The sequence below is a fragment of the Harpia harpyja genome, chromosome 3 (genome assembly GCF_026419915.1).
Source record: "Harpia harpyja isolate bHarHar1 chromosome 3, bHarHar1 primary haplotype, whole genome shotgun sequence".
NCBI classification, from domain to species: domain Eukaryota; kingdom Metazoa; phylum Chordata; class Aves; order Accipitriformes; family Accipitridae; genus Harpia; species Harpia harpyja.
In genome coordinates this window covers 69033604-69046747 of record NC_068942.1, presented here as the reverse complement: position 1 = coordinate 69046747, position 13144 = coordinate 69033604, and the positions used below count along the sequence as shown (strand labels likewise).

At 44.5% G+C, this 13144-nt stretch overlaps 1 protein-coding gene across 1 annotated transcript in view; it reads left to right on the top strand.

The window, feature by feature from the left end:
• CCDC85C (coiled-coil domain containing 85C) overlaps window positions 1–13144 on the top strand; it is a 114437-nt gene that overhangs the window by 80008 nt on the left and 21285 nt on the right. Inside the window, exon 4 of the mRNA XM_052783125.1 lies at window positions 7099–7203. Coding sequence (XP_052639085.1) covers window positions 7099–7203 — 105 coding nt within the window. The remainder of the gene's footprint in view (window positions 1–7098; window positions 7204–13144) is intronic.

The window sequence follows — 13144 nt, the reverse complement described above, 5'->3', positions numbered from 1 at the left end:
TTGTCAAGTGCTGCATGTAAGACCAGCTTATTTTGGTCATCTGTGGTAAAGATAGAGTTTTTTCCAAGACGATAAAATAACTTTTTCCTGTTAAGTTTCCAAATGTGTAACGTTCTTCTGTTCCCTTCTAGCTGGCTGACTGCAACAGCTTGCCACGAAATTTCAGTAAGGTAGAGAGAGCTAATGCATCCACAAACAGCTTCTTGGATCTGGGGGCTGCCTTTTAATATTGCTGCTGGTTGTTTGGGGCTCTGATTGCTTGTTCTTTCACATGCTAATGTTGGCGATTTCCATTTTTTAATCGTCTGAATGTATTAAATATGCCCCTAGTTATTTTTTATTTCCCTCCTGTACTTGTGCAAAAGACATTGGTTAGTAATATCTGAGTTTTGACCAACTTGAAATCAAAGCCATTTACCTCCCTGAAGAGAAGTTGGTACTTTTAGCTAAATTGCTGCAGGAAATAACAGGAAAAGATTTTGAGCTAAACCTTCCGTTTAATTACCCAGTTGCAAACAATGGGTTGTTGAGTGTCAAAATTGAGGCAGTTTCGATTACTGGAACAATTATGGTTTAGAAAGTTGTTGCCAGCAGGTTTAAGAATTTATATATACAGTGACAGGCAAGTAATTCAGGTAATGGGCAGTACAGGAGTCCATAAAGATTAAGGCAGCCTGACCCAGTGGACTGAAATAAAACCTTCCTCCTTTTTTTCTTCACAAATAAATATAATCAAAAGCCAAGGTCTCAGCAGAGTTTTCCATCTAACATCCAAGATTTATGGGGTAAAACTAGAATATGAAGTAAGAATGACATTTTTTTCATATAGACTTTTTCATATAGAGAATTACCCAAATCACAAGCCCAAATCCTTATGGGCTTGCATGGTCAGGAAGGGATGCCTTTGCCCTATTGCTAAGGATCAGGTTCACCCTGATATTTAAATGACAGCTAAAGGAAATCCTGTACTTTGTAAAACAGTGGAGTAACCTCTAAAAAATGGAAATTGCTTGTCTCTCTGAGGGCTGGGTGATGGTGTGGCATATTCATTTGTGCAAAGAAAATCTTCTGAACGGGTGTCTTATAATAAGAGTGTCTTTTATTGCCAATATTGAGTTCCTTACAGTATTCCTTTCCATCTAGTTGCATTTCATGTTAAGATACATAATTTCTTCTAAAGTTATGTTGAATAGCAGATCTAATATTAATACATTTAAGTGGTGCGGAGTGTAATCTGCTGTCTCTTGAGCTTAGTGCCAGTGGGTCTGCGTTCTAGGAAAATGAAGCTGATTACTATAAAGCCTCCAAAATGACAGTCCTCTGGGAATCGGTGACTCATGTATGCTTGATTCTCCTCTTCATTCTGGACACATTTTTCCATCCCTTTATAAAGGGACTCCCCAGAGGTAAACAAAAAGGGGCTTTGTAGGACTCCTGGCCTTCGAATTGGTGCTCTTTATTTTTTCTTTTTTCAAATGGCATGTGGACCAGGAGAGGAAGCTTTCACAATGCAGGAGGTTACAAATGAGTTACAAAGAGGTGAAGGAGAGAGCAGCATCGCAGGTACTCAGACGTAGTCCTCAGGTGCCACCAGGGCTGTCCCTCCTGGCTCCCACTGCGCAGCAGAAGGATGTAGGTCTCTAGCAGCTCTTCATCACGTCTGCCAAGCCTCCGCAGGTGCCTTGGATACGTGCAGGCACGGGATGCCATGTGTAGACACCCGAATTGCTCCAAGGTGACCCCGCAGACCGTGGGGAGAAGGGAAGCTGTGACCCTTTGTAAAGGCTTTAATATTTCTGCAGGGCACAGGGTCAAACTGATCATTTATGATTAATTTTTTTTTTTTTTAACCTCTGTTCAGCCTTTGGCTGTTACAGCTTATATGAAAGGAGAAAACAGTGTTTTCAATTAAAGGCTACTTATGTAACAACCCTGTTTTGAATGCTAATTCATGAATTACTGGAAGCTGACAGTGTCGCTTTTTAATTTTCCTCCGTCACTTCAGCACATAATTCTAATTGAAATTGTTCTGGGTTTTTTGCTAATCTCTTTCATAAATGCTGAGAAATATCTGTCAAGTAAATTTCTGTCTTTCTGTATTTAATTTCTGTTAAGAATGGTCCATTTTGTTACATCAAAGTGCTTCAGAATTATATCCTTGTCTTCTTTTTTCTCCCTTCCAGCAGAAGTAACACCGAAGGTTAACAGAAAAGATAATTTGTCTAACTTGTCTATAAGTTTTCAACACTTTATCTTCACAGTTGGTTCAACATGGCCACAGCGCTGATCTGACTTCACTGGACAAAAACGGGAAGGAAAATGAATGTTTCTTCATAGTACTTTGACCTTAAAATACCACAAACACCATCCATCTTCTTGTGTTATTTGTGTTATTTTCAAATTGAATCACTCAGCACATCAGGTCAAAAAGTCAGAGGCCACCATTTCTTCTCCCTGCTAGCAGGACAGAAAGCTTTGATAGGAACAAGTGTTTGTTGATTTTTTTGTTAAAATGTAATTTTAGGCTTTGGTAAACACCAAGACTTTAATTTCTATCTAAAGTATTTAAAACGATAACTTATTTTTTATGGAAAATACTTACCACTTTCCACCCATGTTAATGATCAAATTGCTTCTGTTTCCTAGACAGAGAAAAAGTTGGGTTTGCAGTCCATTTTTACTAAAAACCTGATTTGTTGGTCCTATTCTTTTCTGATATGAGTAGGCAAAACTCCCTTCCCTGCCAGGAGGGGCATGTCTAGGTCCATTTCTTTCGTAACAGGGCTGACAAAGATCTTGGGCTTTGGTCCAAGAACAGTATCTTCCGGGGTCACTTCAAGTTCTGCCTAGTTGAAAAATTTAGCAATCAATGTCATGTCGTTATTTCCAGGTGATGAAGAGTTATTGTGTCTGAGGGACCAGTGCGGAGCTGTCAGCATTGGTAGTGTGTAGCACAGGTTTGCGCTGAAGGTGAAGGTGTTGGGTCTGCAGGCTTGTCCCGATGCTCATCGGTCGGTAAAGGGAGGCAACACCATGTAGAGCGATGCTGAGTTAGACCTAGGCGAGGTCTTGCACTTTCGTACCACCGTGAAAGTCAGCAGATGCTTTATTTTTCTCTATTTCCTTTCCTTTTCCTTTTTTTTCAACATTTGGATGAAAATAGTGCTTGAAAAAAATTCACAGTAAAAGAGCAAGACCTAGTCCAAAGTAGTCAATGGCCAGTTGTTGGCATTTGCTGGGGACAAGTGTATTTCAAGTCATGCAAGTTGTAAATTTGATCAGGTTAAGTAAAGACTGACTATGAGTCTCCTCAGCTCTCTCTTGGTCTCCTTTTCTGTGTTCCTCCCCTTCTCTCCACTCCTCAGGTTAGAAAACATTCCCAATAAAAGTTCAGTCGAAATGGCACTGTCCCGTGGACTTTTAGTTCAGATGAAAATTATTTTGCTGATAAATTCCTTGAAACTCCAGAAATGTGAAGTGATTTTACCTGAAGGGTAATTTATTATAGACATGTTACCCATCAATTGAGATAATCTCCAACAATGATGATGAACAGAGATGATCAGGGTTTGCACTTTTAAAATGCCATTCTGACTAGAAAAGCAATTTGGGATCCACTTACATCTCAGTAATGAAAATTGGGTAAGGTAATAAGAGATTTCATTTTGTGAGTGAATTGACAATGCAAATACCAGGATTTTTAATTTAGGTTTAAGTGGAGTAATGGCTACTCATTCTGATGCATCATTAGTCATATTGCTTTTTAATGAGGGATTCACTTTCTTTTCCTGGTTAGCTCTAACACTGATAGCAAAGCCCAATGAATGTGTAAATGTTTAGGAGGTCTGATGAATACGTGTCACTGCACCATTTTAATTTAAAAAAGGAAGAAAAAGCAGTTTTCCTTCTATGATGAAGAAGTACACATTTGCTTTTAGTGCAAAGAAAATAAATAGTGCAGAACTGTGATTGGTAGGCTGTTGTAAAAAATAATTAGAGTAAGATACATTTTGAAACAAATTCTAGAAAAGATAGAAGGAAAATTGCATTGAGTGGAGTGCTCATGAAAGGGACTGGCTTTACAGCTGACAGCGGTAGGAAAAAGTGGTTCTTTGGCCATCTCCAGCGTGAATGCATTATAAATAATGGCAGATGAGGATTCTTCTTGCCCTACCAAACCCACCTCATGCCCCAAACACCCTAGTCCTCTTCTGGATAGATCTCTGTTCAGCATTTTTGTTTCTTAGTTGTCTTGTCTTTTCTTTTTCTTCTCCTTTTATTTTTTTCCCCTTTTTCCTTTCTTTTCTTTAATTAAGAGCTTGTTTTGATGTTCATTGAACTCAGTGGGAATCTTTCCATCAAATTGAATGCATTAGGTCAGATTCATAATCAGCAGTGACTGAAACAACTTAACAATAGTTTTGTCACACACAAGTGTGCTGTCTTAAATGGGATTTGCTTAAAAAAAGCAATAGAACTAATCCATTATAAACACTTGTTAGAGCAGAGTTTTGACTGTATCTGTATATTTACCAACACAATTTCAACCAATTTAAGCCAAATTGAAATTAATGCAGATTCTTGCTCCAGGCAGAGGCATAGGGCAGTTAAATTAAATCAATTTAAACTAGTGTATTTTTAGCCACAGCAATATGATATTGTGTGTTGACTAGACTGAGGTCTGGGTGCCTTACTCCCTTTGGTGAGCGAGACATTTTGACTTTCTGTGGGCACAAGCTGTAGTGTGACGAAACACAGGCTACATCTAATGTAGACCAACCCATTCAGATTTGGGGGCAAGAGAACAAGTTTCTGGGAGGCAAACAAATGTCCACCAAATCTCTTTTTCTCAGGCCTGTTTCTACCCTCCTGGTGACCCATAAGCACGTGGCATTTTGCAAGTCTCAGTGTGGTTTGCAAAAGTCTGAGCGATCCCGGGCCTCTAAACACCGGCGAGGCAGTGCACGTCCTGGGTGGAGCAGAGCCTCTGAGGAGATCTGTGACCTCTGGGGTCTCCAGCCCAAAGCTACAACCTCACTTTTTCGCTCTGCTGTTTTATTCTGCTTTTCCCGTGCCCGTGCAAGTGCCCGTTCATCACAGATGTCAGGGACGGGTGCAAGAGCCCCTGGGCTGACAAACTAAAGAAACGAGTAGCAGAGTGTCGGGACTTCTCCAGGAGGTTGCTGTCCCCCCGTGCACGTACAAGAGTGAAGAAGAGTTTGCACACAGCAGGGCAGTGGAAGCATAACCACGCAGGGTAAAATCCTTTCAGGATAACCACCAAGAGGCCCCTACACATCACATGCCTGGGACAATGCCAGTAAACTAAGAGTCTTCTTATCATCTTCCTTTGTGACCTGCTAACCTTCCTTTGAAAGTACTTACCTCCCAGGCATGGTGGAGGAAACTCAGTTTTGCAGCAGTCACTTTTTAGCTTCAGAAGGGATTATCTCCTTCAGATCTTTCTGTCTCTGATTCTCTATTGTGAAATGCAAAAGAAATACAGGCCACGATCTTCTCTGATACCACCTTGTAAATTCAAGGGAACCCCAGACATCCAGTATGCTGAAGCCATTCTGTATCACTTGACTCTATGTGAGGCACAACAGTTCCCAGCAGATTGGGTGATGGAGGACTAACATCCATTTCTCATGATGGCTTTCTTGAAAACTGCCCTTCTCTTCACAGCTTGTAAAAGGAAAGTTGATAGGGTGAGTGCACCAGAACGGTTGTGAAAGCACTAGATGTTTTAACCTAGGAAAGTAACATTTTGAAATAAAACCAAAGCTGAACATGTCCTAAAACAGGCCATGTAGCTACAAGAAGATGTTTCTGACACCGATAGAAAATGATGTGTCCACTCTGAATGCACCAGTTCTTCTCTGCTGAATGAGAGCAAGAGATGGAAATGAACTTCCCATATTTCCAGAGATCTGTGCACGGCCACAGTCCCCAAAGTCTCGGTTATGGTCAGGCCTTTGGGGTTACTGAGGGGTTCTTATATACATGGTCAGGCCTTTGGGGTTACTGAGGGGTTTTTATATACAGTTGAGCTGATTTATGAGATTTCCCGTTAAATTTTATTGCACCAGTGGCTTTTCTTTGGTTCTTTTGAAGTAGAAAAACATCATTTCTGTAGCAAGTGCAAGTCAAAACTCTTAATGGAGCATAAAAATCTAAAAGGTCACGATTTTGTAGCTTTAAAATAGAGGACAGTGCACTGCTTGATACTCTTAAAAATATGAAAAGTTAATGAGGATGTTTATCAGTTATAAAAAGATATTATCTTCTCCCAGACCTTTGGTTTTGGGTACTTGTGTATTGGCTTTTTATGGGTGTACTTTTATAAATGAGAAACTTCTCATTCTAGGACTGTCCCATTTCAGAATCACAGAGAGAGAGAACTAATAACATGAGGCAGAAACTTTGTCCCAGGGAGATTATTCAGTACTCTCGGCACCCAGTGCTGCTTCTCCCTTTGAGCGCAGACTACTGATTGCATTTATCTGGTTTCTAGGGTCATATAGACTACCTTTATTTACCTGATTTTGTTTAAGACCTGTGGATGCATGCAAATTTATAACCAAATAAGAAGCTGTTCCTGTCACACACATTTTGTAAGCTTAGGTGAATCACAGTAGCACTGTTTACAAACTCTCATTGCTTTCCACATGCAGGTGATTGGAATAGCCTATGCTGTTTTAAAAAGAAAAATACAGAAAATATCTCCTGGTGGATTTCTTTTGCTGATTTTGATTTAATCTGAAGCCTTAAAAATATTTTTTCATTTGCCTCTTAACAAATGTTTTTAACGAACATGTAGGAACTTGGGTAAAATAAAAATGCATTCTTGCTGTATCACTTAATGGAGTAGACCTTCAAAGGTTCACCTCCAGCTGCTTGCAAATGTTTCCTCCAGGTTTGGGCATGGAAGAGCATTTTATTAAAATGTTCCCTCACTGCTGTTGCAGGGAGAAGTAATGGGAATAGGTCATGGGACAGAAGCGATCATGGGAAAAGCCAATACAGCAGGAGGGGCACAGCTTTCCTTCTTCTCATTAATATGGACTGTCCTGTTTTCTGTCGTTGTCTTTGCAGCAGTCCAGCACGGGGGACCTGAGGACTCTGAGGAAAGGGTTGTCCCCGTACCACTCTGAGTCACAGCTCTCGTCACTGCCGCAGTATCAAGACGCCCTGCAAAATGTAAGAGATATTTCCTTACCTATATAGACAGAACCGAGGGTTTCCCCGAAAGCGGGCATGGCTGGAGGGGAGCATGTGAAGATTACGGGGGAGCTCTCCCAGCTGAGAATTCACCCTGAAACCCATGGTGCGAATGTGCAGCTGAAACCTGCAGCTGTTGGGAGGGTGGGGAGCCCTGGAAACTTCAATCTTTACCTGAGTTTGGATCATCAGCTTCCCAGCACAGGTTTTTCGGTTAACTGACAGTCACTGTTGTGCATCTTTTAAAGCAAGGATGAGTCTTGTTATACCTGCAGCTCCTTCTTTGTAAATGCCGTGTATGCCTGCTATCAGAAAGCTGGTTGTAGATGAGGCGAAAGATGGTTTGCCAAGTGTCTGGCTGTGCGTGGTCAGGGTTGCTTTAGCAATTAAGTTCTTAGGACTTTCATTGCAGGTTTTTCTGTATCACAAATGAGGTTTATGTTTCCTAAGATTTGCCTGCATTGCTTCTTCTCAAACAACAGAATAATCCTGATTAAAGTCTCTTGGGAAAGATAGATGCTGTGCTGCAGTGCCAGGGCTCCTGCTGCACTGGTGTGCCAGGCATGGCTGAGGAGGCCAAGCCCTGCCAGATGATTGTCTTCCAGATGTTTGTCTGACTGCCTGAGACACTACATTTGCTTGGTGACATCGTTTTGCAGATTGCAGGAAAAGAGTAGATGCAGTCAGGGAGTCCTGCTGAGCGGGCTGCGGGCATCGTGAACGCGAGCAGAAGCCTGATGGCAGCACAGCTGGGGGACCTCCCTGCTGCCCCGCGTCTCGTCTTCTGCTCTGTGTCCAGGGCACCGGTCAGCAGAGCTGCAGGTACTGTAGGACCAGTTGTACGCTGGCTGCCTGCTTGGGTAAAAGCCGTTCTATGCATTTAGCGTGCCTTTTAGAGCTGTAAAAAAGGGGGTAATAATAATTTAAGAACGTTTGCATAAATAAAACTCCAGCGTGAACGCAGAGCCCCTTTCTATCCCTGCTGAACAGCAGGATGGATGGAGACCCGCCAGCCAAGAAAAGGGATAAAACCATGCAAATGAAATGGAAAACTGCAGCTGAATATCCACTTTTCTAAATTTGTGCCCCATATATAAAGTCAGGAGACTTTATAATGAGGGCAGAGATATAATAATATAATCTCACTTTATAATGAGGCCTGGAGATGTTTGTCTGGCTGTGCCTGTGCATTATGGTTTGGGGGATTTTGCTTCGCTTCCCTTGTGCTCAGGTTTTTGATCCCCAGCTTGGTTCCAGGTGGGGGATGCTCAGTTGGCCTGTGCTGGTTGCCCCGAGGAGTGCCGCTACACACAATTTTATGTTTATCTTGTGAGTCAGGCCAGGATATGGCCAGCAGCTTTCTGCAGAGGAACTGTGCCTGGGCTGGGAGCTGGCAGGGGACTTCTCTGCCTAAGCATTGGCCCCCACAGCTCACCGGGGCTGCGTGAGGGCTGGCGGCAGACGGTGCTGCCTGCTGGAGCCCTTCCCGGCCACTTGTCCCTGCTTTCCTTCCTTCCTTCCTCAAGGAAGAGGTGGCACCTGGCATTTATGGAGAGGCCCAGGGGCTGCGTGACACTCACCTTCATCTGTCACCCTGGCTGTGTTCTGCCTTCTTTGTGGGAAGATGATAGAGAATAAACAAAACCAAATCCACACCATCTGGAATACTTACATAGCCATTTATTTACTTATTCCTATGAAAATCCCTTTGGTTTGTGGCTTGACATGATATATTGTTTTTGTGACAAAGGATAACAATCACAAATTCATGCAGATGTCTTTGAATGTCTCAGGCACCTCCCAGAAAGTGGACAGTTAGACGTACCTGACTTTCTCTGCAGCCTTTTTTTTTGACAGCAGGCATGAGTTTGTGAGAAATCGTTCCTCTTTATGCCTGCACAGGCTTCATGTGGGTGAGTGATGGACAATTGGTGTTGGCTCCAAAGCTGTCACATCCATTCAGGGTTTCATCATCGTCACTGCCTGTGCAACTCTTTGGAGAAGTTCCTCAGCACATCCCTCACTGTCACACAGTTTGCACGTAGGCATCACTCCAGCTCTCCATGGCCCTGACATACCTCAGCTGATGAAACAGTTTGGTGTTTCTAATGGATCCTGGATCATGGACACTGGCGCACACTCAAGACGCAGAATAGAAAGACACTCATAATTGCAATCTGTGCACTGTTTAGTCTGTGGTGCATCATGCAGATAGTGAATTACAGGTTTGCTCTGTGGTATGCAGTGGTTACCAAATACTCAGGGAAAGCAGTCCCAAGGGGTTAGTTCTGACCTACAAACCCCTGGCTATTGCAAGGGAAGGTGTGACATGTATGTTAGCTTGAAGTGATAGCAGGCTGGTCAAACTCCCCAGCCCTGGCAACTGCAAACTAAAGTCACCTCCTGGTGTACCAGAGGCTCCCCGTGTCCTTTGGGAGGTGAGGGCAATTCCCTCGGGCTTGGACTCTGAGTGAGGCATGAGAGGAGGTGGCAACAAGCAGCTCCCTGTGGGACCTGCCATTCCCCTGGGATGAGAGGGGCAGGCTCCAGGGCAAGCTGGTTGGGCGGGCTTGATCTTTCCCATCGCTGACAGCCTGCAGACCTGCTCAGGCTTGAGTCAGATGATGTCCCAGGCATGGGAGCTGACTTTGAGGTACCTGTAATCAGTGCACTGCTGAGGACCCAGTGGCCAGCCTGGTGTCTGGGTGTCAGTGATGGAAGTGATCCCAAAGCATCCTTGGAGGTCTTGGGCTTGCATTTGTAGCCTGGGTTGTTGGTGTGTCTTCAGTACTTTGGTTCTCTGTGGTAGTTAGAACAGATTTTTTCACCCATGTTGCATTCATGTCTTACCTGCACTGCATGTGTTCCCTTCATGGCTCCTCCACGATGTTGATGCTGCAGCACTTGGGATGACTTATTGCACTCAGATTAGCAGCCCCCGGATTTACTGCGGGAAGCTGTTGGAGGAGTAATGTTGGGGAGTCTCAGATGTGCGGCTGGAGCGCATAGAGAAGGTGATGCTCAGTCTGTCCTGGAAACTCTTCCAGCTCAGAGCTTTTCTGGATTTTAACAGTACCAGGCGGGTGTTACCGACTTTCAATTTTGTTTGTTGGCATTGTCCAAGGAGTCTGGATTGCCCGGTCATATGGTCTCACCTCTAGTTAGTGAGGTGGAAATTACATTTCAGTAACACTGAGAGTTTTAGGAGAATAACGGTGGTTTTGGGTAAGTGCCATTGCAGGGAGAGGAGGAGCCGTGTTAGCGCAGTGCTGTGAATCAGGACTGGGAGCCATGCCTGCCACTGTGGAGGGACTCTTCTCCCGCAAACATATGTACCTTCTTTTCACCTCTCTGTGCCTCAGTATTTCCCTTGAAGGAATTGGGTGGGAAATCACCCATTCCATAGCATGGTTTTCAGGCAGTTCTTTATCACTAAGCTAAATAGCACTAAGTGCTCCAGGATCCTCCACGAGTGGACACTAAAAGGTGGTGTTTAACTTTTGGAGCAGTATAGCATTGCTGGAGAGTTCACTTGTTTCTCTCCTGGGCTTTCTCCAGCATTAACCAAATGGTAAGTGAAGACTGGGAGCTGGAGTTGTCCACACTCAGTGTCAGCTCTCCAGTCTCTCACTCTCCATAAAGCCACCCTACACAGTGCTTAACCTTTGGTCACATCTAATGATTGCTGAGTTAAGTTTCTGACACGGGGAAAATGTATGGCAGAAAAGGAAATTCCCCATCCACAGCGATAAAGCTCTTATTTTGTTACTAATAGTCATGTTTCAGCAATTCATTTTCTAAGAGCTGGACTCTCAGCTGGTGACTTCTGGAGCATTCGATGCCCCTGTAGCACAGCCAAGGATGAATGTGGTGGCTGAGGCATGGCCCAGAGCTTGCACCTCTGTCTCTTCTGTGCTCCCTCTGGCCTCATCTTGGGTGCTCTGGCTGCCCACATGGACACACGGTCCCTGCAGACCTTCACGTTCCTGGCCGCTGCCCTGCGACGGTGCCCCAGGCACGTCTCAGTGCCCAGGCATGGGAAGGTGGCCTCAGGGCTGCTCAGGTTCCTATGGTTGGAGGTACCTTCACCTTGAGAAGCTCATAAGCCAGCTGGCTGGAGGAGCCATTTATCTACATTGGCATAAAATGCCATTAAATGTGAACCAGCCTGTTACTAGCAGTCGGAGCTAGCCTGGCTGGCTTACACATAAAATTTACTAGCAGTGTTCATGTGATTTATAATAGGAATCCTGCCTTTGATGGAAGTAACTGTTGAGGTTTGTAATGGAAATATTGAGGTTTTTAATGGAAATATTACGGTTAATGTGGATGTAGTGTGAATGGAAAAGCGTGTGTGAAAACACCAGCAGGAACGCTAGAGCAAGGGATGTGGGGATGGCCTGTGCTGATGACCAAAGACACAACTGACAGCAAACAAATGGGTAAACACTGCAGGATGTGTGTTTTGCATGAGGACCAGGAAGTCTGTGCTGTGATAAGGCCACAGCACAGATGGCTCATCACTAGAAGACCTGTTCCCTGATAACAGGAGCAAGGTCACACTGTGATGTGCCATTGTGCTTCCTGGTTCCAAGAGGAGGACTTAGATAAGATGCACAAGATGAGGGAAAGGAGCCAACAGGCAAGCAGCTTTCCTAGGTTTTATGAGGGGTAAGCAAGATGCTGAGTTAAAGATCAGCCTGTAATAACCATTGACTCCTAAAGCATGTGAAAAATGTGTCCAGAACCCAGTTCTTTGCTGTCAAGGAGGAGGGATGCCAGAGCTGTCGTTAGGACTTGCTAGTGGGTGTCCCTTGTCCTCTGTGTTGCACACAGTGACGCTGACCATGCCACATGGACATCTACCTGTTGGTGAATCCATGAGTGTGAGTTTGTAGGTCTGCAGGTGTGTGTGACACGTTAGAGAAATCAGTTTTAGGTTAAAATAAATATCACCTTCCCCTTCCTTAAGTTTTTGTACTAAGTTTGTACTGCTGTAGTTTTCTGTGTAACCCCGTGCTGAGGAGCAGGAGCTCCCAACGGTGCCCTGGCTGAGTGCGGGAAGACATGTCTGTGGGTGCTGTAGGTGGTGGCTGAAGGAAGGGACCTGTGCTCATCTGGGGTCTGGAGCTGGGAGTCCTTGGGGAAAGCACCTGCAGATACGCTCTGCGAGGGCTGAGCAAAGCTCCCTCTTTTGAGAAGGCAGTGATGACGGTGCCATTGCCGAGCCTTTATACACATCCCTAGGGACTACAATAAGTATCTCTGGAAAAAAGTGAGATTTCCATTAGTGTATTCAAAGCTGTGTCTCTCAGGAGTCTGGTTATAGACTACAGGCCAGGCTGGGAAGAGACAATAACATTTTCCTTCCTAAATCTACTCCAAAACCAGCAAAGTCCATAGGAAAGCGCAAAGAAGCAGGGCAAGTGTGGTTATGTAGCAGAGAGCACTCGACTGAGAGGACCGCCGAGTCCCTGGCTTCCTGGCACTGTCTCTCATTGCATTTTTCTCCAGTGCCTGTTCCGTGCAGGATGCAAAGCCTGAGAGATAGCTCTGGCTGCCCGGCTGCAGCACTGGCTTCTTCGGCTCCTTCCCTTGATTCCCACCACGCTGTCACAACCAGCTGCGTTTCGTAGCTCTGCCTTGCAGGCATACTTGCGAGAAGCGTATTTCATTTTGCCAGATGGCATGCGTGCTATTATAAAAACAAACCCAAATGTTTGTGGTCTGTAGGTGTAAAGAGAAGCCGTTAGATGGGGTGGGAAGGGATGATAAGAGAATCCTTAGCTGACGCACTGGCTGTCTCCTGAGCCTGCGAAAGCGGTGGCGGGGGGATGCGATACAAGGGCACGTAGTAGCTAAACCCCAGCCTCAGTGACAGTCCTGTCTCTTCCTTCTGGCTGGAAAGATGGTGGTCTCC